The 23,748-nt window shown below is 35.0% G+C and overlaps 1 protein-coding gene across 1 annotated transcript in view; it reads left to right on the top strand.

Moving 5' to 3' along the window:
• TAF2 (TATA-box binding protein associated factor 2) overlaps window positions 1-23,748 on the top strand; it is a 61,368-nt gene that overhangs the window by 21,455 nt on the left and 16,165 nt on the right. Inside the window, exons 11-22 of the mRNA XM_069854584.1 lie at window positions 2,280-2,415; window positions 3,829-3,983; window positions 5,069-5,183; window positions 5,274-5,383; window positions 6,127-6,192; window positions 8,129-8,381; window positions 11,644-11,784; window positions 13,092-13,202; window positions 14,722-14,915; window positions 15,494-15,633; window positions 21,059-21,128; window positions 22,625-22,734. Of these exons, the coding sequence (XP_069710685.1) occupies window positions 2,280-2,415; window positions 3,829-3,983; window positions 5,069-5,183; window positions 5,274-5,383; window positions 6,127-6,192; window positions 8,129-8,381; window positions 11,644-11,784; window positions 13,092-13,202; window positions 14,722-14,915; window positions 15,494-15,633; window positions 21,059-21,128; window positions 22,625-22,734 (1,601 nt within the window). The remainder of the gene's footprint in view (window positions 1-2,279; window positions 2,416-3,828; window positions 3,984-5,068; window positions 5,184-5,273; window positions 5,384-6,126; window positions 6,193-8,128; window positions 8,382-11,643; window positions 11,785-13,091; window positions 13,203-14,721; window positions 14,916-15,493; window positions 15,634-21,058; window positions 21,129-22,624; window positions 22,735-23,748) is intronic.

Raw genomic sequence — 23,748 nt, 5'->3', positions numbered from 1 at the left:
GTAAGAGTTACAAATTTCCATGGAAGGGCTATTTCAGTTTCAGTCCATATTTTTTAATCTTAATTCTCATTTGGTGCCAATTCAATAAAACTTTTAGAAATATAATAATTGAAGAAAAATATAATGGGAAGAAATATATTAATATTGAATGAACTGTGAAACATAAGTGTCAAATGTAGTCTTGTCTGAGTTTTGATTTGCAGTTATATAATGTAACCAGTACCAAAATCAATCAATGCTTAGTAAATTTAAGAAGGCCAAGAATGTGGGTCCTGGCTTGGTTGTAATTTTCAAGAAAAGAATTTTACCAAAGTCAATCAACTGTATAATTTGATGCTGGATAAATAGTTTTATACTGAGACCAAATTTTTATATAATGTCTGAACCATAACCTCAGTTTCCTCGCATTTCAATTCATTCATGATTGGTAACCCTTTCCTACCGCAGAACAGAAGAGTATCGAAACTAATGGGACAATTTTTGATAAGGAGAACTTTAGCATTTGTTTATCAACTAGAAACAGCAAGTAGTAAACCTAAGTGTCTTCTTATTCATACAGTCAGTATGCCCGAGAAGGGCAGTACTTGCTTAAACTTAGAAATACTTTTCTTTTTGTGTCTTAAGATGTTTAAACAGACATTCATGAGGAAAGTCAAGGAAGCCTCCCAGTAAATAGAAGGATGGAAAAATTTTAAGGTGTTGTGGCTATGTCTACCTTAATTCTTGCCGTGTCCTGAAATCCTGTGAGTTGCAGATAAGGAGTTAAGTGCTAGTCCTGGTAGAGCAACTCTTGCTGACGTGTGTCTTTCAACTGCATGGAAAACTGGTCAAAGTTAAAATGGTTTCTTTAACTGGTATTTGAAGATTCTGGAAGACCAGTCTTTTCTGGAGGTAGCTGACGCGAATGATCAGGCTTATAGCACTTGCCTTTGATCGTTATAATTTGTGCATTATTTAATTCTGTATTGCAGTGTCATCTTCTAAAGTCTTTGGACAGTCAGGTGCCTGGGCCATCTGGAAATGGTTTAGTTATGTTATCTGTAAGTGAGAATCACAGGGGAAGAATCCCATTTTGAGTCCAGAAATGTTAAGTATCTGGCATTTCCTGTGTTGCAATGGCCAATTTGTGATTCTCCACCAACCAGCAAAAATTAAGTCTGAATTCCCACTTCAAGATGTTGGCCTGGCAGGGTGTGGATTCAGTTTAAGATGTTTGTTACTGATTCATAGAAAGCTCAAATGCCCTATGAAGAAAGCTATAAGAAAAAAAAATGTAGCGTAACCTAAGACAGTTGCTGCAGACTTGATTTACCAATAAAATAAAGTCTGACTTATAATTTCTCCACTTCTCAAATAATTCAAAGAGGGCAGAAAGGTCTAATTTTTCTTGAGTACTACAGTATTACAGCTACTTTTCTTCATTGAGGCTGGGCTGTGGGTCACAATGTTTGTGTTCTGAAATGTAGACTGTGGTGGAGAAAATTAATATTGATGGGCGTGAAAATTAAGCCTTTTGATGTTTTATTGCTGTACAGCTGCTAAGGCTATCCAGAAATTAGTTCTGGTTTTAGAAGTTTCAGGGTTTCACCATTTGTTTGCCTTCTGATAGGGAATGAAATGAAACCATTTAAAATATTTTGCCTATAGACATGAAGGGTATGTGTGAAAGAGCATCACAGATAGTTCAAATTATGGAAACAGCGTGGCAGCTGTAGCATGATACTCTGTGTAGTCTTCCTTGGCATCTTACCTGATTTAGAAGACATCGATTTTCCAAAGTATTGAAAGCATAAAGGTGCTAACTAAAATAAACAAAAAACCAAGCAATTCCTTTTGCTCATTACGTGAAAGTCTGCTGTGAATTTGGAAACTCTTACTTCTCTTTAATAATGTACTTAAATATAAAATACTTGCTATGTGCAGTTAAGTGGAAGTGAAGCAGGGGGAATGTCAATTTTTGAGTAATTTCTGGACTCAAGTCACAGATCCCTTGTTCTGGTTGCTACTGCTACCACTGTCTTTACAGCAATGCACTGCATGTATTACTTGTCATTATTCTCTATACAGTACTTGCTGTATGTGGGGTAAATAGACGTGTGTCAACTTGCTGTACGATTGTATGGTCATGTTAGTTATGTCATAATTTATAACTTTAAAGCAGTAGATGAGATCCTAAATAATTACTGGTGCAGCTATAATCTTGGTTGCTAGGATATATTTTAAGTTTCATTCCATAAAATGCAAAATAGAGAGCTGGGTTTTTTTAATTATCTTTTCAGCCCTGCATCCCATTTACATTTTTCTATCAAGCATCCTCATACACTGTCCTGGGAATATTACACTATGTTCCAGTGTAAAGCACATCTTGTTATGAGACTGATTGAGAACAGAATTAGCATGGAGTTCATGTTACAGGTGAGTATTTAAATGATTATGTGGAATATAGAAAACTTACTGTCTTCAATTGTATTTCTATTCATTAAATGGAGTATAAGGAAGAACAAAACAGGTCATCATAGGATTCCATTTGTATCTTCAGCTTTAGCAGGATAGAACAAATGTAAAATGTGGGTGATTTGTGTTAGGATAAGGTTAGCTGTTATTGGTATACATAACTTGTGATACTTTTTATATATTGTTTATTCTTTTTAATGCTGAGGTACTTCATTGCTTTGTGTTATTGTGATTGGTTGTTAACACTGAAGACTTGTTTCACTGACCCTAAGTGGTGTTGCTGTGAGCTAATGTAATCAAATGTTAAATAATGAAAGTAGTGAGGATCCAGCTTCTGCTTTCTCCACTGTATGAAATTTTCAGTGCTGGAGGGAGCACAAATCTTTATATCATAAGAAACACTTGAATTGAAAATTGTCAGCGGTTGAATACACAAACAAATTTTGTGACACACCTTGAAGAAGATGGGGTACTGTAAAAAACACGCAGTTAGAAACTGAGTGATACCTTTCCTTATCAAATTCAGGGTTTGGAGGAGGGAGGAAGTGTTGGTTTTGTTTCTTAGAGATAACGTGTATGTACTTGTACCAGAGCTATTATAAGAAGTTGTTAGGTTAAAAATACAGCAAAGGAACTTTTTTAAACCTTTCCATACATACATTTTAATTATTCTTTTCAAGTTTTAAGAAGGAATAGCGAAGCAGAGAACCTGATGATTTTTATTTCTAAAAAGCATATATAGTCAGTGATCTGTTTTATCGTAGATGATTTCTGAATGCTGATGGACTTTTAATGGATTTTTTTGTCCATATATGTAATTTCGAGGAAGTAGGTTCTTTGAAAAACCTCAGGTGGAAAGAATTGATTAAAAAAATGCATCCCTTACCTTCTGCATTATAATTTGGTAAATAAAGGTCACACCTGCCTGCAGTGTTTGTCTTCTCAAACTACGTGAAGTATAGAGGTGCTTAGTACTTGAAAATGGATGCCAAAAAGTGTTTCTGTATTCCACTTTGAACTCAGCTTTTAAAAAGCTGCATGATAGGTTGTACCTGTAGCAGTGATGAGCAGGGACAACATTATTAGTTTTTGTTACTTAAACATTTGTCATGTTGAGAAGCTGGGGTTTCAGAGCCTTTCTCAGCATTGTGGATGATTTGTGCTAAGCAAAAATAGATCTGTGTCTGCAAAGCACAATTTCTGATATAGAGGAGCAAATAATATCTTAAATGTCTTTATATTGATAGGCTTTTTTTTAAGGCCAGTTACCAGAAAATTCGTTTATTGACCTTTTGTTGCAATTTAGCTGCAGCTGAATAGAAAAGCGTATTTTAAATATTGAAGTAATAAGTATTAACTTTTTTATAATTTTAGGTTTTCAACAAGTTATTAAGTCTGGCCAGCACTGCTTCATCTCAGAAGTTCCAGTCACACATGTGGAGTCAGATGTTGGTTTCCACATCTGGGTTTTTGAAATCTATCTCAAATGTCTCTGGCAAGGACATCCAACCTTTAATAAAGCAGTGGGTGTATCCTTTTTTATCCTTGGTCTGGATTGTTAATATGGAGAATGAATTTGGTTTTTAATTGGCTCTATTAAAGGAATGTGAAGAAAGGTATGAAATATTTTTGCTTTAAAAAGTTCAGTACATGATTCTTTAAATTAGAAATAGATGCAAGCCACAAGTTCACACCCCTTTCATAGTCATCTAGAGTATGCTAGCTTTTTTGGGTGTTCTTTACTAGAAAGGAGTTCATGTTTTTGAATTTTACTTTGAAAGAAGCACAAGAACTCTGCTGGAATTTAAAGCCAAATTATACTAAAGGGATTCCAGAGGACACTGCCCATAGAAATATGCTGAAGTCTGACATGGAAAATGCTATAGTCTGGTGCATTTTAAGATGTGATTTCCAGTAAATCACCATTAAATAAGTAACCTGAATTGCAGACTGACAGTTTAAAATACTCTTAACACTTATTAGCTTGGTAGTTTGTGTTAATATTACCATTTTGGTGTTATAAACATCTGTGTGTTGATTCTTCAAATTTTGGTGAAGAAATAGGTTTTCTTATTTCTGATTGATATAAGGACAAATTTGAATTTGCAACATTTTAAAGGTTTAATTCATTAACACAACTGCAGACTAAAAGCATGAATGCAGCAAAACTCTACCTTTCTGATCTAATAGAAAAGTGCATGTTTATATTTAGACATTATTTATTTGAGATAGCTTAACATTAATGGATCTCAATGTCTACGTAAAACCCACTGTATAATTAATATTTATAGAGTAATATGAGAAATTGGTGTTTTATGTGAGGGGGTACAATATAGTTTTTAATAATGACTTCTTACCTAGTTCATGATTTTCACAGTACCTCAGCTTTCTTTTGTAAGGTACATGACTGTTCATTAAAGAACTGTTCAAAGAAAAAAAGAAATCTTAGAAAGTCAATGAACAACCATGTGTATTTTCATTTCCTGATTTTCTTAGGATGAGAAATTCTGGGAATATAGAAGCATAAGGCAAGTGTAAACAGTGAAAAAAAAATTGAATGACATTTGTTTTAAAACACCTCATTGTGCACTACAATTCCTATACTACTTACTAGGGATCAGAGTGGAGTGGTAAAATTTTATGGTAGCTTTGCATTTAATAGAAAACGTAATGTATTGGAATTGGAAATAAAACAAGACTACACATCTCCTGGAACCCAGAAATATGTGGTAAGTTCTATTTTCTATATTTTACCTACACATGGTGTGTACATTAATAAACATAATTTTAATGTTAATAACAATTTTGTGAACTTGAAGGGTCCTCTTAAAGTGACAGTGCAAGAACTGGATGGATCATTCAACCATACATTGCAGATTGAAGAAAACAGCCTTAAACATGATATACCTTGCCATTCTAAAAGCAGAAGGTAAGAATTGAAATGCAAACTGCAAGTATTTTTAGTATGGATAAATGAAAGCATATAGTGCATTGACAATAAATACATACTTTCTTAAATTTTGTGTATATTTTGTTAATCTGACTGAATAATGTTTACCTGTGATGTAAGGGAAGAAAATACGATTTGCTATTGTTTATGGACAGGATGAAATCTTACATTTTATATGCAATTCTGAAGTAAAGTCTTAAATTTTATGAAAGTTTTATAAAGAGCTTATTTTGAATGAGGACTCTAATTAATTTCTTCCAAATGCCATTGAATGGGAAAGGCAAATTAGAGGCAAGACATTTGTAGGCCAGAGGAGTGCCTCAAGTGAAGATAAATAAAGCATTATCATAGCTTTTCTTTTATGTCAGAAGTGTCAGAGCTGTTCCCTAAACTTAATGAGCAAGAAAAATAACATACTTCCCACATAGATTCTCTCAGTTTCCGTATGCGTTTGAATAACCATTTTGAGCTCTGCTTCTCCAAGTTGTGTGCTTATGTGTAACCGTAAAAATGGTGGGAGTCAAGTTTAAACCAATGTAAAGTATTGGTGGTTATTATTTAAACAAAGTGGACACATGGCTCAGCTTTGTGAATATTTTTAGCTGGGGAGAGCATTGTTTTTTTGTTGTGATGAAATACACAGAAAGTACTTTTGTAGGCTCAAGTTTCATATCTTTGCTAGTATGGTAACTTTCTAAATGCCATTTTTTTCTATTTAATAGAAATAAGAAGAAAAAGATTCCACTGATGAATGGGGAAGAGGTGGACATGGATCTTTCTGCTATGGAGTAAGTTAGCTTGTTGGAGTTTCTCAGCGTGAGACTTGTCTGAAGCTTGCTATTTTGAAGAATTTGATAGTAATGCTGTACATCATTATATGACTGGCAAATGTCGAGACTATACCACATTTCTTTGCCTTCTTTAAGATTCCTGTAGCTGTGAAGATTCTGGTGAAGCATAAAATGTATGGAATTAACTATTATAATCAGATTTTTTTAAAGATCTTAAGCCTGATAAGGTGAAGGAATTAATTACTTTATTCTTTCTTAAGTATTTCTGATTATATCTTTCATCTGACTGCGTAGGTAAAATGTAAACAAGAATTTGCTTGAAACAAAGTAAAAGCAATTTTTGTTGGATCTAGATGAAGATCATTTAACTGGCACTAAGATAGATAAGTTCCTGAAATCTGTGGTTAATTCCAAAAGAATCCTTTTAGTTTGAATATAAGTGATTAAGTGCTCCATACTGAAATTCATAGTGGCATTAGTTTCAGTTGGAACTATTTAGCTCTTTGGAAGCAAATTCTTTTTCAGTGTAAATACTGCTTTACCCCTCTTGAGTAGGATCCGGTGGTACTCTGAGAAATACTGAAGATATTGGTACTTAGTTTGATGGCTGAGGAAAGTAAATAATGTGCTCTTGAAAGCTAATGGCTTGTCTTTGAAGAATAATAGGTTGCTTGACACCATGAAAGTGTGGGAAGTTCTTACAAATGTCTCATCTAAAATATGATGAAAAATATTTTTGTTGGAGATATTTTCATTGAGCAAGTTATTGTTATAATTTCTATGTGGTAGTTGGTACGAATAAATAGATTTAAAATTGTATTTAAGAATAGTGAGCATAGATATCTGTGAGTAGTTCTGATCAATCGTGTTCAAGTAGCAATTACACTATACTCAGATGAGACCTTAATGATGATTTTCGAACTACTTTTGAACTGGTATATGATTCTATACTTTGTTTATCTGCTAACTTTCTAATCTGCAATGATGTCATTCTTTTGTCCAGTTTGGATTCCTCTGCTCCAAGCATATATGATAATGTTTGTTTTTCTCTATTCTTCTGAATCCTGTGTATGCACTCTTCAGTATCCTTTCTTATCTTGCTACTATCTTGACAGTAGTTCTAGGTATTCTACAACCATGTATAGAAATACGTGGTATTTATAATTATGGCCTTTTCATCATTCCAAACTCTTTCCTAATTCCATCTCTGTATTTTGCCATTATCAATTCTATGTAGAAAACTGAGCAAGAGACTTTGTTATGTGGTTTGTGCTTGTTGCTCATATAATTGACTTCTACAGTTTTGGTGCTACATGAATACTAAAATATAAAATGCTTCCTTAAGTAGAAAATCAACTGAGTAGTTTTATCTGTAGGACTAAAACTTTAATCCTGTCTGTTGATACTTTTGCTTTTTTTGTCATTTGGCTTGGCAGTTCAATGCATTTACGTGCTTACCCATGTCAACTTTCAACATAATAACATGTGCATGTGTTTATAATATAAATACTTTAATATCTATTGATAAAAAATTGTAAAAAAAACCAAACTGGCTGTTTACCACCTGGTTTTCCTCTGGTAAGATTTTTTTTTTTTTTGCTATGAAAGTTAAGGCATCTGAGAAAGTATAATTAAATATGCTGAGATTATATAGTAATTTATGAGGAACCCAGGTCTGTAGGTTAAAAATACTAAAGCACTGTATTCACTTTTTCATTTTAGAGGTTTGAACAGCTTTCCCTGGGTAGCTACAGAATTGCAGTCCTAGAAGCAGGAGATTGGACCACATGATATAAAGTTCCCTGTAACTTAGATTTATTTTGTACTTTAACCCTAAATGCTTTAAAAGTAGCTCATAACTACTTAGAACATGTTTTGAATTCCTAAATCTTGAAATGTTGTAAGCTATTAATGTTTTTCGTGTCTGTCTTAGTGCTGATTCCCCTTTGCTCTGGATAAGAATAGACCCTGATATGTCAGTACTGAGGAAGGTAGAATTTGAACAATCTGATTTCATGTGGCAGTATCAGCTTCGATATGAGAGAGATGTGGTTGCACAAGAAGAAGCCATTCTGGCACTGGAAAAGTTCCCTACTCCAGCATCACGGCTTGCACTGACTGATATACTAGAACAGGAGCAATGTTTCTACCGAGTGCGAATGCTGGCCTGCTTCTGCCTTGCAAAGGTGAGGTTGTGTGGATGGGAATAAGGAAAGAAATCCGCTAGACATAGTAAACGTTTGCAAATGGGTCAAAACTCATCACAGTTCTCAAACTGGTTTGATATTTAGCCTCTTAAAAGTGTTTGCCAAGTATTTTTAACAGGACTGATTTGAAAGGAAAGCTGTATTATTTTAGTCTGTAAAATGAGACAGCAGAAGACTTTCATAATTGTCAAAATTGAGATGTCAGACATGAAAACCACAAGGCTTTTTTCCAGATTTCATTAAGTGGCAGAAATAAAAGACTTCTGTTTAATTTTTTCAGAGCCAAAATGTATGTTTTAATTTTGCTGGGAGGTTCCTTGGCCTGTCTGCTGAGAACTCTGAAGTGCTGAAATTCATGTCTGTCTAATGTGAATTCAGATTGCTGCTCTAAATTTTTTCAGATTGAATAGGGGCACAAAAGAAACATTATGTTGGTCTGCAATTAAATATTAGAAAGCCAAATAGTTGCCTTGAGGAGGGAAGATCTTTTTCCTTTAGACACAAAATTAGCATTAAGAGTGAAAATTAGAGAACTCTATAAAACAGCAGGGTGAAAATACAGAAGAATAAGTATTTCTCAAAAGGCATATTATTGACATACCTTTATGGACATAAAGGCAGACTTACTGACAATTTGTAGAATTTAGTTTTTGGTGGCATATAGTTTCCTTTCTGCTGTATACCTGTTGAAAATAATTCATTACCTGTATAGAAATAAACCCTTTGGCCATATTTTGAAAATCAAAATCTAAGAAATTTCTGTCAAAGTACTTTAAGATTGTGAAACACTGATGTGATACTGCCAGGGCCTGTGCTAGTGGTGGTAGTGCTAGTGTCTGACTTAAAACATGCATGTTTCATAATGAATTCACTTGGAATATTTAGAATTGTACTCCACAGGTGAATATTAAAAGAGCAGTTGTTACAGTGTTTAAATGCAGCAGAGTTTTCTGTCTTTACTTTGAATTCTGAGGCAATTGTCCTACAGATAATCAACCAGTCTTGCTCAGTTGTAACTGTATGAAAAATCTTGGATCTACACATAGTACTGTTGATTTACAGAAGGAGGAAAGTGTAATGCATAACTAGTTCCAACATCAGGGCATTAGTAAGAATTGCTTCCTGTCATTAGCTCAGTTTAATTTTCTCAGCTTGTAAATATTCAGGAATTGTAATTTTATTGAAAAAAGACAAGTGCTTATGTTTATTAGTGGGAGAGTTCTTTTTTGTTGATATGCAACTTCTAGCTGGATTGTGGTTGCTACTGTAAAACATTCTTGATGTAATGTTGATGCAGAGAAACGATAGGTGACAATGGAGTTATAAAACTGAATTTACTACACTTCCTAAATACACCGTATATTTCATTGTAAAACAGCACTTCAGCCTTTCAGGCATGAAGTATCCGGGTAATATATTAAATCCTCATTGATAAAGAAAGAGTACTTGATGACAAATAGCTCTACAGAGAAAGGAGAAAACAATGTCACAGTATTAATTCCTGGAATTATGCAGTCTGATTTTCCTGCTCAGATCTATTGCAGTGTTGTTGATGTACGATAAGGTTTGAGAAAGTGACACCACCACCACAAACTCTCCCCACCCCTCCACTGTTTCTTAGGCCAGCATTTTATGCTATGTTGAAATGAGGGATGCAGAAATAAGAGTATAACTGCCATCTTTTTATGCAGAAATAATGCAAGACAGGCTGCTTGCATTATGGTTTGGGGAATGTGCAAATACTTTAATTCAGAATATATAACATCAGTAACATAAATAGAAAATGGATTTTGTCATTTTTTTAAAGAGACATTAAAATTAGTCAGAACACATTATAAGACAAAAAATACTGAAAAGATGATTTAATTACTGTTGAGTTTATTTTAAATACTGTTGTTAATCTATAGATTTTGCAAAATGAATTGCTTAAAATAAGTAGAAGTTAAAAAATATTTTAAAATTTACTCCCAAATTTTAAAGGAATACTGAATATCATGTAAATACAGTAAGTTTTGATAATATTTTGGGGATTAGGTTTTATTTTACACTGGTACATAAATTTCAAATTTGCATTTTGAAGTTCATCATCATGGTTTCTAAGTAGTCTTTGGGATTAAGCTTTCTCTTCAGGAAGGGTTACGTTCCTTACAGAAAAAGCTATACCAGCATCTTTAGTTTGAAGCCTTCAGTTATTGCAAAGGGAGCATCTAGTCTGACCACAGTATTTTCTCTTAACTTTCCTTTGGAGCCTTACTTAGTGGGAGCAGGGTTTCCAGTAACAAAGCACCCATCATGTGCAAGAGCAATGATGGAATGGGTTGCTACCCATCTTCAGATTGCCTCTTTCTTTTCTTTCTCCTACTGCTTATATAATAGACTTTGAAACAAGCTAAATAATTTAGAAGGAAATTATCAAATTCGTTTTCTTCTGTGTGAAAACAGATCTTTCCTTAGTTTGTGGTGGGTCTGTAGCAATGGATACTCCTGCTACATTGTAGGGTGCATTGGCTCCATTAGTGTGCATGCATTTGCACACGCAGGTGTGCAGTCTGTCCTTAGGCTTAATCCATCAGCAGGTATAGGTGCTCTTGTCCATGGGCTTTCATTGTCTCATGCAGCAAACGCATAAAACCCAGGATGCTGGGATGGCACAAAAGCAGTTTTGTCTTTGTGGAGCCTTACCCCAAAACAGGCTGTAGCAATAAATTTGTCTCAGTGCATACTCTCTTTGTAAGCTACGATTAAAGTTAGAGGTAGCTGAATTGCCTTTTACTTTAGAGGTGGTCTTTTAGTCTTAGGGTGGCTGAGGCCTACTTAAAGACTAGGCTGAGGTTACTGGCAGGGTAATTTTGGGAAGCTGGTATTGCAAAAGCCTCTTCCATTGTTGGCTTCTGTAGAGTCGGAAAACTTGGCTTAATAAACAGAGATTTTTCATCTAAAGTATAAAAGAGAAAATAATTAAGAACAGAAGTTTATCATGGAAAGATAATTAGTTGCAGACATCTTCCAAGTGGAACAATTTTCAAAATGTACCTTTAACGTAGAGAAGATATATTGGGGATGACAGTGAAAACTTAGCTAATATAAGATAAAACAGTCATGAAAATATGTATTGATTTGGAGGGCAGTAGGTTCTTGGCAGTTATCCTTTCTGATTATAGGAGATATGTGTTTTTCTACAGCCAAACTAAACTTGCAGTGGTGATGTTAATATGATTTTCTTTCCTCCCTAATTATACAGATTGCAAATTCCATGGTAAGTACATGGACAGGACCACCAGCCATGAAATCACTCTTTACCCGAATGTTTTGTTGTAAGACTTGTCCAAACATTGTGAAGACCAACAACTTCATGAACTTTCAAAGCTACTTTCTGCAAAAGGTAATTTTTTTTTTTTCTACTGGACATTTAAAAGAAATGTCAAAATAGGAAAACTTTTCTACAGTTGACAACTTAAAGGAACACGGATAGCACCATCCTGCTTTACCCCTTCATAAAAATCCAAAATAACTAATTTGTTCTCATATGATATCTTTTTGTTCCATTCTAATAAAAAATCAATTAACAAAATTTTAGGTTTGTTTTTTGAGGTTAAATTAGCAGTTACTTCAGAAAAATGGAGTACATATAATTACTTGTAAATATTTGGGAGCTCGTTCTTAAACAGCATTTATTGCGCAGTAACAAAACAACTCATTTCATATTTTAGGTGAATTCAGCAGCTGTCTTTGTGCCTTAATGGCAAGGATATCGCACTGCTAATAAGATCTCATAAATCTTATCTTAAATTGGTGGGCATTTTAGTTGAAGGCACTGCATAACCCTTCCTGCCCTCTTCTTTCTGTTAATTGTCATCATTGGGTGTTGCATCAGTTTATTTGAATATGAATTCAGAGCTTTATTTCTGGGACCTATAGTTGTTAGTTATACAGTAGGTAATAAAGTGAATTACAATAGTTTTCTCTCAAGATTCACTTTATAATTCTTGGATGGTTTAGTTCTTATTCAAAGATGTCATATTCCTGATTATGGAGGAAACTCAAATTTTGTTCTCCTACTCTGTTCAAAACTGCTTCATCCTTCTCCACATGAGTTTTTCTACTCTTTTTATTATTGCTCTTTCTTTCCTACTAAATCCTGCACTTTTGTCCTTTTTAATACCATATCCTGAGTTTACAGATCCAAAGTAAGACTCTTAAATCTATGGAAGTGGAGTCTAGAAAGCTGCTTGCTTCATTCTAAAACAAATACCTAATCAGGCTTATAGGTGTCTGGTTAATAATTCTTCAGGCTTCATTAATTGTATTAGATCTGTATCTCTCAATGGGAATAGAAATTACATGGAAACACCAAAATTCAGTGTCTGTCTAAGGATTAGTTCCATCTAATTTTCTGTGTTTCATTATTTTTCATTTCTTAAATTTTTGATAGTGCCTTGACTTGAATCTTTTTTTTTTTAATACAGGGGTTTTTTTCAAATGTCTGCACTATGACTAATTTTACAGCAATGATTGTCCAGTTTATGTGATCTGAAAACTGTGGCATGACTTTCAAATTTGAATATAATTCCTCAGAAATTTGCTATTGTAAAACTATTAATTTCTTATTTTCAGTATGTAGCTCTTTTCAGGGTGTAACTGTCATTTCACTAATATAAGAATGATGTTAGTATTAATTTTATCACACAGACTATGCCTGTTGCCATGGCCCTTCTGAGAGACGTTCACAACCTCTGTCCTAAGGAGGTTTTAATGTTTATTTTGGATTTGATCAAGTATAATGATAACAGGAAGAATAAGGTAAAGAATGTGCTTGCTTTAATCTCTCACTTTTTTCTGAAAAAAGTCTTTGTTAATATATGTAGTGTTATGGTTTATGCAAATATAAATATTTGGCTACAAGAGTTGATGAAAAGGTGATGCATTAAACTAAACAGAATGTTTGGTAGCTGACATTTCTGTGGCAGCATTTCTGGATGTTTCAGAGGTCTTTGTGCTTGTTCACTTACTAAGGACCTGCCTGTCTTCAGTTGCACAAATACTTTTCTTGATTTGCTCTTTTTTTCATTCAGAAGACCTATGCGTTTTGAGAAAACATGCATGAGGTTAACATAGCATGCAAAATTAAGCACTGGTTTATTGGAGCTTTTTTCACCTTGAGAAGAATATTTGAATGAGCAAGGAAAGGAAATAACTGGGGTTTTTTTATTACCAATATACAGGAGTTTGGATTCTGGGTTCTGAGTAGTAGCTTTAGCTCACAGAACTGGATTGTCTTTGTCTAGTTAAATAACAGCTGAAACCCAGGTTAATATTGTTCCATCACTAAGCTGAAGCATCTGGAAGTGTTGTCATCTGAAGTTCCTTTTCTCACAGACCACCTGTGAAGGATGATTAGATCACCTTTAAGACCCTGAGATGATACCAATTTTCCATCTCCCTAGCTACAGAGGAAGTTGACAATTGCTAGGAGCCTAGCATAGTCTTCCTAATTAAGTATTCGAAGTTAAGTGGAACAAATTGGAAGCCTATTAAGCCTCAATTTCTTGTGTGTAGAAACATATACTGTTGCAAGATTACTGAAGTAAGAGAGTGATAAAGAATGAAGAGGTAGAGTGTTAGACATGTGAGTGCAATCACCAATAGTTAGTGTTGTGAGTTGTGCCAACATCTCCCCACCACCAAAGGACAGATCCTGCCTCACTTTAGACATGTTCCTTCCATGTACATATTTGAAATATTCTGACAGATACTGGGTTTATTTAGATTAAATTAAGCAATATTCAAATGTGTTATGTTTTTCTAGTTTTTATATTTTATATTTTTTCCTCAATAAGCAGCAGTGAGTCCATTAGTTCACCTCAGAAGCTTGTGAAGTTGCTATCTAGATAAACTATCTGATTTTCTTAGGCGCTAAGCACCCATTAAACTTGGTAATCTTGGTAATGAATATAGAAACAGACAGGTAGTTTTAGATGCCCACATTTAGAAATAATGAATTTTATTTTCTGTTCTGGAAAATGTCCAGTGCCTTATATTTCCACATTAATAAAACAATGTATTACTGTTAATATGCTTGTATTACTATTAGTGTGGTTCTATTACAGAGTGAAGATTAATGATTTATAGTGTTTCTGCTTTCTCATTCACTCTCAAATCTATTTTCAGAAAAAATTCATCCTTGTTTTGCTTTCTCAAGTGGTTTCTCACACAGTTTTTGTTTTAAGATCTTGTTGTATAACAGTGTTTCAACATTTCTTAATTTTTAAAGAACATATATTGTTATATTTGCTTGTGTTTAAATGCTGCTTTTATCTAGTTTTCAGACAACTACTATCGTGCTGAGCTGATTGATGCCCTAGCCAACTCTGTAACTCCTGCAGTCAGTGTGAACAATGAAGTTCGAACATTGGATAACCTAAATCCTGATGTTCGGCTTATTCTTGAGGAAATTACTCGCTTCCTAAATATGGAGAAGCTTCTTCCTAGTTACAGGCATACCATTACAGTCAGGTATGGTTTAATAATTGTACATATGAAGAAAGCAGACACATTAATGCTACTTTTCTGGTTTTTATGTAGCCTTCTATAGTTAGTATTTGAGATTTTAGTTTGCATGTCTTAAATGTCAAATACCTTCAAATTTCCAGAAGCTTATAGTGCAAGTGTATAATGATTGCTTTATTTTTCAACGTTAATTTCTGTCAGTGTAGACTTCTAATAGCGGGCACATGTTCATCATGGTTGTTTCTCTTTACAGAAAAGCTTTAAAACGTTTTGTAAAAGGTGGCCATGTAACAATATCTGTAGAGTACAGAACATAATCTGAGCTGTGTTTTCTCTGTAAGTTAGTACCGTTCTACTGAAACTAAAGAATGGATTTGATGTGGTAGGAATTTTGTCTGTGTTTCTGCCTAGTTTAGAGTTAATGAGAGCTATGTGGTAGTGCTGTGAAAGCAATCTTAACATGTTGATTTGGATAATATAATTCTAGAAAAATTGTAGTACTCAATTTTGAAGAAAGTAATTTTATTTTTCTTGACTGGCATTCTAGAAACCTAGTAAAAATTTCGTCTTTCTGCCACATTTAGCTGTTTAAAAGCTATTCGAGTTCTTCAGAAGAATGGTCATGTCCCAAGTGATCCCTCTCTCTTCAAGTCGTATGCAGAATATGGACACTTCATAGATGTCCGAATAGCAGCATTGGAGGCTGTAGTTGATTACACAAAAGGTACTACTTTTTTTTTTCAAGTATTTTGCCACTTCGTAACACATGATGTAGTAGAAAAGTGTAATATTTACCTCATGTGACAGATGTATTGATAAGAAGCTGAGATTGCTATTAATGCTTTGTCCTAGAGAATGCGAGTTTAGTGAAGATGTTGTGAGCGGTGTTTTTCATTATCTTGCAAATTGAATCAGATACCTAAGTTTTGAAATAATGAGTAGAATGCAATGAGTAGTGGTAAGTGGTTTGGGTAGTTTCTTTTACCAGTTAATTTTCAGTGATTTTTGATTCAGTCGAGTTCTGCAATAATTGCTAGTCAGAGCTCTTGGGTTTGCTTTAGCTTCTTGTTAATCTCTTTACTTTACTTTTTGCATGCATTTTATAGTTATAAATTTTGGAATCTTATATTATTTTAATGGCTATTGGTTGATTCTCCTCCTTCATTCCTTATACATAACTTATGTTTGCGAAATACTTCCATTCTTTTAATATTGTCTTTATCTTAGTTGACTGTTGCAGGTCCTTTCTTAAATCACACTTGAAGTTGAAATTCAATTCTGACAGATTTTTCTGCCAGGATTTCTGTCAGTTAGAAATTAAAGCTTTAATGATTCACATTTTAGAAAACTAATTTAGTACTACATTGCCCTGTTCATTTATTATGGTGAGTCTTTCTCTTTTCAGCAGATTTCTGACAGTTCTTGTGTTTGTGGGGTTATGCCTATCAGAGTGGCCCTCAGTTCTTCCTCTGTGTGCACACTGGTGATTCTAGGCTTCTAATTATTCTGCTTCAAATTTCATGTTTTCATTTTCAGGGTAATGAAGAGTTTCCATTGTTTTTTTGATGAATAATTGTTTTCTCTTTTTTTTTATAAGGGCTTTATTACTTTGAGTTTACTGCTATCATTCTGTCCAAAGACTTATCAAGCTAGATATGCAAGGGGGTATTTTAAGGCAATTCAAGTCTTTGAGTGAGTGTATCTGGTGGAATTTGGATGTATGGTTACAGGCTGAAACCAGATAGTCATATGGAAAAGCTAATAACTTCAAGGCAGGCTGTGCACTGAGCGTTACACTTGGGCTCAGTCCTCAGTCTTGTAATTTAGTAGGCATTTGGTGACCCTGTGAGTGATACCCAGCTAGAATTCAGAACTCTGCTGGTGCTGTGCATCTCTGTCTTTGTTAGGCTGATTATTTTGTTCCTCCCTTCATAGAGTTAGTGGAAAGAGTTGCTGGAGAATGGAAAGCTTACTCATCAGCCTGCTTCCTTTAGAATAATCTCACTAATTCATCCCACCCTTTGGAAAGACAAACTGATAGAAATAATGTTTTCTCATTAAATTCTTGACCTTTTATGGATGCTGCTTATAGTTAATAACTGACTTGGATAAGAAAGTGTTTGTACCTCAAGGTAATATAGTACCTCTGTAAAACAGCTGATCAAATGGATTGCTGCATAAGCAAGATACGGTAAGGTGCTTGAAATACTCCTACAGGAAGATAAAACCGTAACAGTAAAAAGTAGTAGAAAGATTACTTGAAGTTGGTGATTGGGCTGAATGTAGTTTTTGACTGAGCTCACTGAGATGTGGAAAGGATGCATTAGAGTATGACTGTACCTAACTACCATGCCCCTTGCCAAGGATTTTTTGTCTGATGCAGATGTAGCAGGTGCAAATGTCTGTCTGCTATTAAGTCATTACAATTCGCGGCACAGCTTATTGTCCATCTGGTGATCAGTATAATTTCTCAAATGCAGCCTTGCTGCACTGAACACATTAGCTTCTGCTCCTGCCGTGGGACTGGTAAGTTTTTGGTCGAGGAGTGAATCCAGAATCTCAGTGTCCTGACTGACTTCTTAAGCTATCTGTATAGAAGTTAACGGTGCTCGTCTCGCAGAGCTCTAAACCTGGCTTTGGAAGGAGAAATGGTTGGCCATTTATTGCTAACAGGTCCAATTCTCATCGTCCCCGGTTACCTGGTTTCTACTTCAGACTGGATGTAAACCAGCAGCTATCAAATGCCTATTGCTTGTGCCAAACCTGGCTTTTTAACAGTTCTTGTAAAGGAAGCTAACAGATTTTGTAATTTCCATAAAAAGGAAAGTCTGTGTTTTCTGGGTCAGTGTGGAACTCCCATGTTTTTCTATAAACTCCCAGGCTGGAATAGCACTACCTTTTTTTTGAGTTACTTGAAAAGTAATCATTTCTCCATGGAACTGAAAAAGTTTTCTTTGCTGTTAACAGCAAGACTTCTTTTGAGACTGGCAACTCTGTAAAATGCTTGGGGCAGCACATAAAGACTTGGACAGTTGATCTAAGCTGGCTTGAAGTGAACAGTTCATTACCTTTTTCAAGTTAGCTTCTGATAGTTACGTGACTATTAGTAGTAGGTACATGTATACATCAAAGCAGTTGCATATTTATAAGCGAACCATTCAAATAATGATTATCTAATGATTATCTGCTCTCAAGGTCTTGGAGATTCGCTCCTGTAATTGAGAACTAATACACCATCTTTTGTAATTTAAAAAAAAAAAATCAAGAAGGGTTTTAGTTCAGAAAGAATCACTTGGTTTTATGTCTACCAGAGATATGAAAATGTCCACATCTTTCTTTTCCCACAGCCTTCTGGACAAACTGGCAAGATACAGACAGGATTAGTGGTCTGTGAAATGAGTAGGAAATAGGGTCATGGGCCGCACTCAGGGGGTGTCAATCAGTGCTTTTTACTTAGGCTGGCAACCTGTCACCAGTGGAGTAGAACAGGCTAGGATCTGTGTGGCTGGGGAGCAGCATTGCCCAAATGGACTGGGGCGTCCTGGTGAACAACAAGCTGACCGTGAGTCAGCAATGTGTCGCTTCAGCAATGGCAAATTGGATCCTGGGCTGCATCCACAGGGGCATTACTAGCAGAGATAGAGATGGGATCATCTCACTCTACTCTCAGTGCTTTTCAGGCCACACCTGAAGTACTGTGCCTGGTTCTGGTCTCCACAATTCAAGGAAGACCTGGACAGACTGGAGAGGGTCCAAAAGAAGGCTATGAAGATGATCTGAGGGCTGGAGTACCTGCCCTGTGAGGGAAAACTGGCAGAGTTAGTTACGTCTTTTCTCCCCGGAGAAGAGAAGGCTCACAGGGACCTCATCACAGTATTCCAGTATTTAAAGGGTGCCTACAAAGGGAATGGAGACTCTTTTCACAAGTAGCCGCATGGAGAGGAGAAGGGGCAACAGGTACGAGTGGCACCAGGAGTGGTTTTGCCTTGATATAAGAAAGAAACATTTTACAGTGCGAACAGTCATTTACTGAAGCAACCTCCCAGGGAAGTGGTAGAGTCCCCATCGCTGGAGGTTTTCAAGACTCAGTTGGGACAGGGTGCTGGGTCTAATCTCATCTAGGCTCCCTTTCCCGTGAATGGTTGGACCAGATGATCTTTTGGAATCCCTTCAAAACTGGGCTTCTGTATGATTCTATGATTCTTCTGGCTAACAAGATTTGTTCTGCCCAAGGCCAGGTTTAATTTGTTGTTACTCCCCAAAATGTTTAGTGGGTACTATGTAAATTTGCAGAGCAGATTAAAAGCATGAGTAGGAAAGCTTTAAGTCTAGCAGGCCTAGTTTACATTATAAGGCAGGTAGCAGGGATGACTTACTTTATTTCAAGCACAAATAAGGTTAGGAAGAACAAAAGACCTGTTTTTAACCACAGAAGTATGGTGTTTCTTGGTTCTGTTATCCAATGCTGTCAGCCTAAAGGATTCATCTCCCAAACTTCTCATTTTCTAATCAAAAAATGTTTTAAAGGCTCAGTTGTTAGCAGTTGAAATAATTGCAGCTTGCTTATGACTCTGACTTAAATTGTTTGCCATCTTGTGAGTCTGTGCTGCGTGGTTAAACAATATTACTTTCCTTCCATGCAAAACAACTTTTGCGTGCAGTGTTCTACCTGCATTCTACCTCAGGGAAGGGAGTTGCCAGGAAAAGCTGCTGTGCATGGAGTTTAACACAGGCAGCCACTAATCCCTTAAAAGTACATCCTAGGCATAGCTTTTCAAAGATTTCTCTGATTTTTAAGGCACATTTGAGATTGCAGTTTAGTTGGTATGGACACAAATTTTCTCTGGCATCATCCAGAACTGTGTAGCTGTAGTCTAAATTGTGCAGAACCTGAGCTAATGCATTCTGCCTCTAAACAGGGTTTATTAATCCAGTTCAGTGCCTTGCCAGTATAACAAATTCTGTTCTGTTTAGATTGTAGGAAGAGCATTACTACTATAATGTAGTTTTTAGTTGTTTGGTTGCCTCCTCCCAGCCTAGGAAGAGATATTATGTTCTAGTTGTCTGAAGTATTTAAAGAACTTCTAGTAGAACTGAAGTGGTGATTCTCAATGTAATTCAAATACCTGCTTCTTCTTTAAAAGCAACTTGACCTAGAGAAAGAGCAATGGAATAGAAGGTATTAGAATTGATTGTACTAAAAACGTTATATTTAAATTATTGACTGAAGACTGACTGAGATCAGGAGGGAAAGTTCAACTGAGGTATTTAGAACTGAAAATACAGAAGGCTTGGGGAAAAAGGAAGTACGTTGCTAGAACCACCAAATGGAAAAGTTTGCTTAAGCAAACTTTGCATTGTTTTGAGGAAATGAGCAGAGGATACTGCTGTAAAATCTTACAATTATGCACCTGAGAAAAAGATTACATAAAAGTTCTTTTGTTTGTATGTGTAAACAGCAATGGTTATATGTTGTGTTGTTTCCTATTTCACAGTGTTACTCTGACAATCATAGGAATTTTGTAATGTAATTTAAATTTTAAATTAACAAGCCAATTTTGTTTCAAGCCATGTCAGACAGCAGTTTTCTAGAAACATGTGCTGATGAGTTTCAAAATACATTTTAATTGCAAAGTATATTTATTTTAAGAAACTAAGGAAGGCTACTGAGAGGAGTACACTTGTAGTTTTGCATAGGCCCTGCAGTCTTCCTCTTTCTATCCTATTTATAGGTAATAATCTTCCACAGATTCCTATGTATGAGAACTGTATATTCACTATTCCCTGTAGAAAATAATATACTTCTGGTTGTTGAAAGGATACTTGAACAGATTAATTTTAGGAAGCACACCATATCAAGGTTATCCTTTACTCTGTGATCTTCCCAATCCAAGCTCATGAGTGACAGTGTTACCTGTCATCTTGGTAGTTACTAAGCAATTGAGGCATGAAGTAGTTTTGTGCATGTTTCTATTTTGTTGTAAAGTAAACCACATTTTGTTTCAAATTTGCACTATAATTAATGAAATCTACCTTTAGTTGCAGTGGTTCAGCCTCTGTGTGCCAAAACAGAAACTTCAAATTGTCTTGATCAAAATCCTTCCAGTTTATGCGTATCTATAAGCATATTATTTTATTTTTCTTTACAGTTGATAGGAGCTACGAAGAACTACAGTGGCTGCTTACTATGGTTCAGAATGATCCTGTACCCTACATAAGGTTAGTGAGTTAATAAAGAGCCAATGTTTTTACTAATGCTGGGTCTACTAAGTAAATTCTTGGCCTGGATTGACTAGACTAGATCAAAAGCTTAATTGATTAGTACTTCTTCACAAATCATTTTTTCTTTCTTATAAACTAATGTAATTGAAATGAGTTTTGATGTTTCAACAGTTCACATCTCAAAAATTAATATACTGTGGTTTTATTCTCCATTATATTATTTTTATCTTTAATATTCTACCCCTGTCACGGAAAGCTAAAGTAAGAGGTCTTTTTCTGATCATTAATGAAGTATCTAAATCTGATGTTGCATATGGCAAATACTTCATGATATTTACAAAAGACAAAGGTTGAGACATAGCAGGCACAGTATTTTGCCAGCAAGGAGTGTAAAGCAATTGTTAGACTGTAGATGGGGTGAAAGGATAACAAATGTAAATATGGTGCAATTTCTAGTATTGCCTAGTTACAACTTTGTTTTCCCCAATGAGTAACTGGATATTTTAGCACACTCATTATAAAAATTTGAACACCGAGGTTCATAGTCATTGTTTTTCCCCAACAAAAGATTAGTATTACTACTTCTAGTCTCCCTATATAGGTGATTTCTTACAAGTATCAAGATTGTTCTCTATTTTATTTGTCATTCTTGTTAATGAAAGTAGATGCAGTTAGATTCACTAGAGGAGGTTTAGTTTCATTCCAGGAAGGACGTTTAATTTGATTTGTATCAAGAGGAGTTAAAATTGAAACTTCTCTTTTTAAAAATACAAATAAAATTTTAATTGAGTGCTGTGTGTTGGCCTCTTCTGGCCTCTGCAGGGAAAACAGTTAAAATAATTCTGTTGTTTATTTTCTCATTCATAAAATGTTTTCAAGACCAAGTTAAAAGAAAGGAAGTGGAGAAAAAATGGTGTCTACTTTCAGCTTGGTGTGTATATATTGTAAGCAAACACACTAAGTGCAGAATTTCTGTACACCATTGTAACTTAAGATGCGACAGCATTCCTTTCCAGAAAAACCTGCAGGTCACTGATTTTGGTGCTGTCATTTCGTATCAGTCATAAACATGTAAAGTTGTTTAAAAATTCTTTGCTGTCAGTGTCCAAGGAGTTTATTTGCCAATGTCGCTCCTTCTTTGTAATTATCAAAAGACAATGTGCAAAATAGATTGTTACTAAACAGAGGAGCACAGTGCGAACTACAATTTTGTACCTCACTGTTAAAAGTGATGTCTAATAACATCATGCTGCTTTTATCTATAGATTATATTGCTGACGATAAATCTATGTCTGCTGATACATATTGCCAGTTTTATCTGTTTGTGTTGTGGACAGAAGGAAGATCTAAAAGCATAAAACATAGGTTAAAATTTTGGCAGAAATCCTGTGTTTGAATGGGTTTGTAAGAATTTTGCAAACTATACAGACTTTTGCAAACTATACAGACTTTGTGTTTGTAGTGTATTCATTTGGATTTTGTTTCTTCTTCAGACATAAGATTCTGGATATGCTGACTAAGAATCCACCTTTTACCAAGAACATGGATTCTCCTTTATGTAATGAAGCTTTGGTAGATCAGCTTTGGAAACTGATGAACTCAGGTTGGTTTTTTCTTCATTTATTGTTTGGTTGTTTTGTTGATTTTTTTTTTTATTGTAAGTTTTTTTAAATAAATGTTTAAAACTTCCTTAAGAATATGACAAGAGCTCTCTTAGTTTCAGTAGTTAGAAACTGAAGAACTCAGGTTGGTTTTTTCTTCATTTATTGTTTGGTTGTTTTGTTGATTTTTTTTTTTTTATTGTAAGTTTTTTTAAATAAATGTTTAAAACTTCCTTAAGAATATGACAAGAGCTCTCTTAGTTTCAGTAGTTAGAAACTGAAGATTCAGTCTCAGAAGATCAGTGCCATGTAGGTACTTCAAGAGCTTTCTCAGTGTCATAGGGTACCAAACCTTCTTTTGATTCTTCTGCTACTGTAGTGTGCTTCCTTGTGCTGTGGCATGGAATGATTCTTTGAACGAGACGTTCGAAGCAAATGTTTCCTCAAATAATCATGTCTGTGTTACCTTTTATTTAATAGCTTGGTTTAGATTAGGTAGTCTCCCTTTATCTTGTTTGACTAAACCCTGAGAGAAGGTGAGAAGGTAACATTTGTATAGATAATTTAAACGAGATTTTTAGAAGTGTATTATAAAGCTAAGACTCAATTTGCCTTGTGTGATTAAGAAAGACCCTGATGAGAGAACAGCTTGCATCTTAACCATTGTCTGGTTTTTCATTACTGAGGCAGTTTTATCCAGTCCTGACAAAGTGCCCTGTAACATGTAACACGTTGCTACATATATTACAGATAAATGTTTATATAGCTTTTTTAGGTCATTGAAGGCTGTCTGTTCTCTGTGCGTCGTTCTTTTTAGTGTTTAGAACTACGGTTACACTCTAGGGGTTGAAATGCGAGACTACTGGTAGTTCAAGTTCATAGGATTTGCCAAGTGTCAGGCACAGAAAATAAACAATTTTGATGTTTTCACCAGAGAATTTGTTTTTCCTTTCTCTTGAGAGAAGAGTAAATGCAGTGTTATTCACAACGGTTACCTCTTTTGCAAGTACCAAATA

This window comes from Phaenicophaeus curvirostris, chromosome 3 (genome assembly GCF_032191515.1).
Source record: "Phaenicophaeus curvirostris isolate KB17595 chromosome 3, BPBGC_Pcur_1.0, whole genome shotgun sequence".
Classification (NCBI taxonomy): domain Eukaryota; kingdom Metazoa; phylum Chordata; class Aves; order Cuculiformes; family Cuculidae; genus Phaenicophaeus; species Phaenicophaeus curvirostris.
This window is presented reverse-complemented; position numbering and strand designations above follow the sequence as displayed.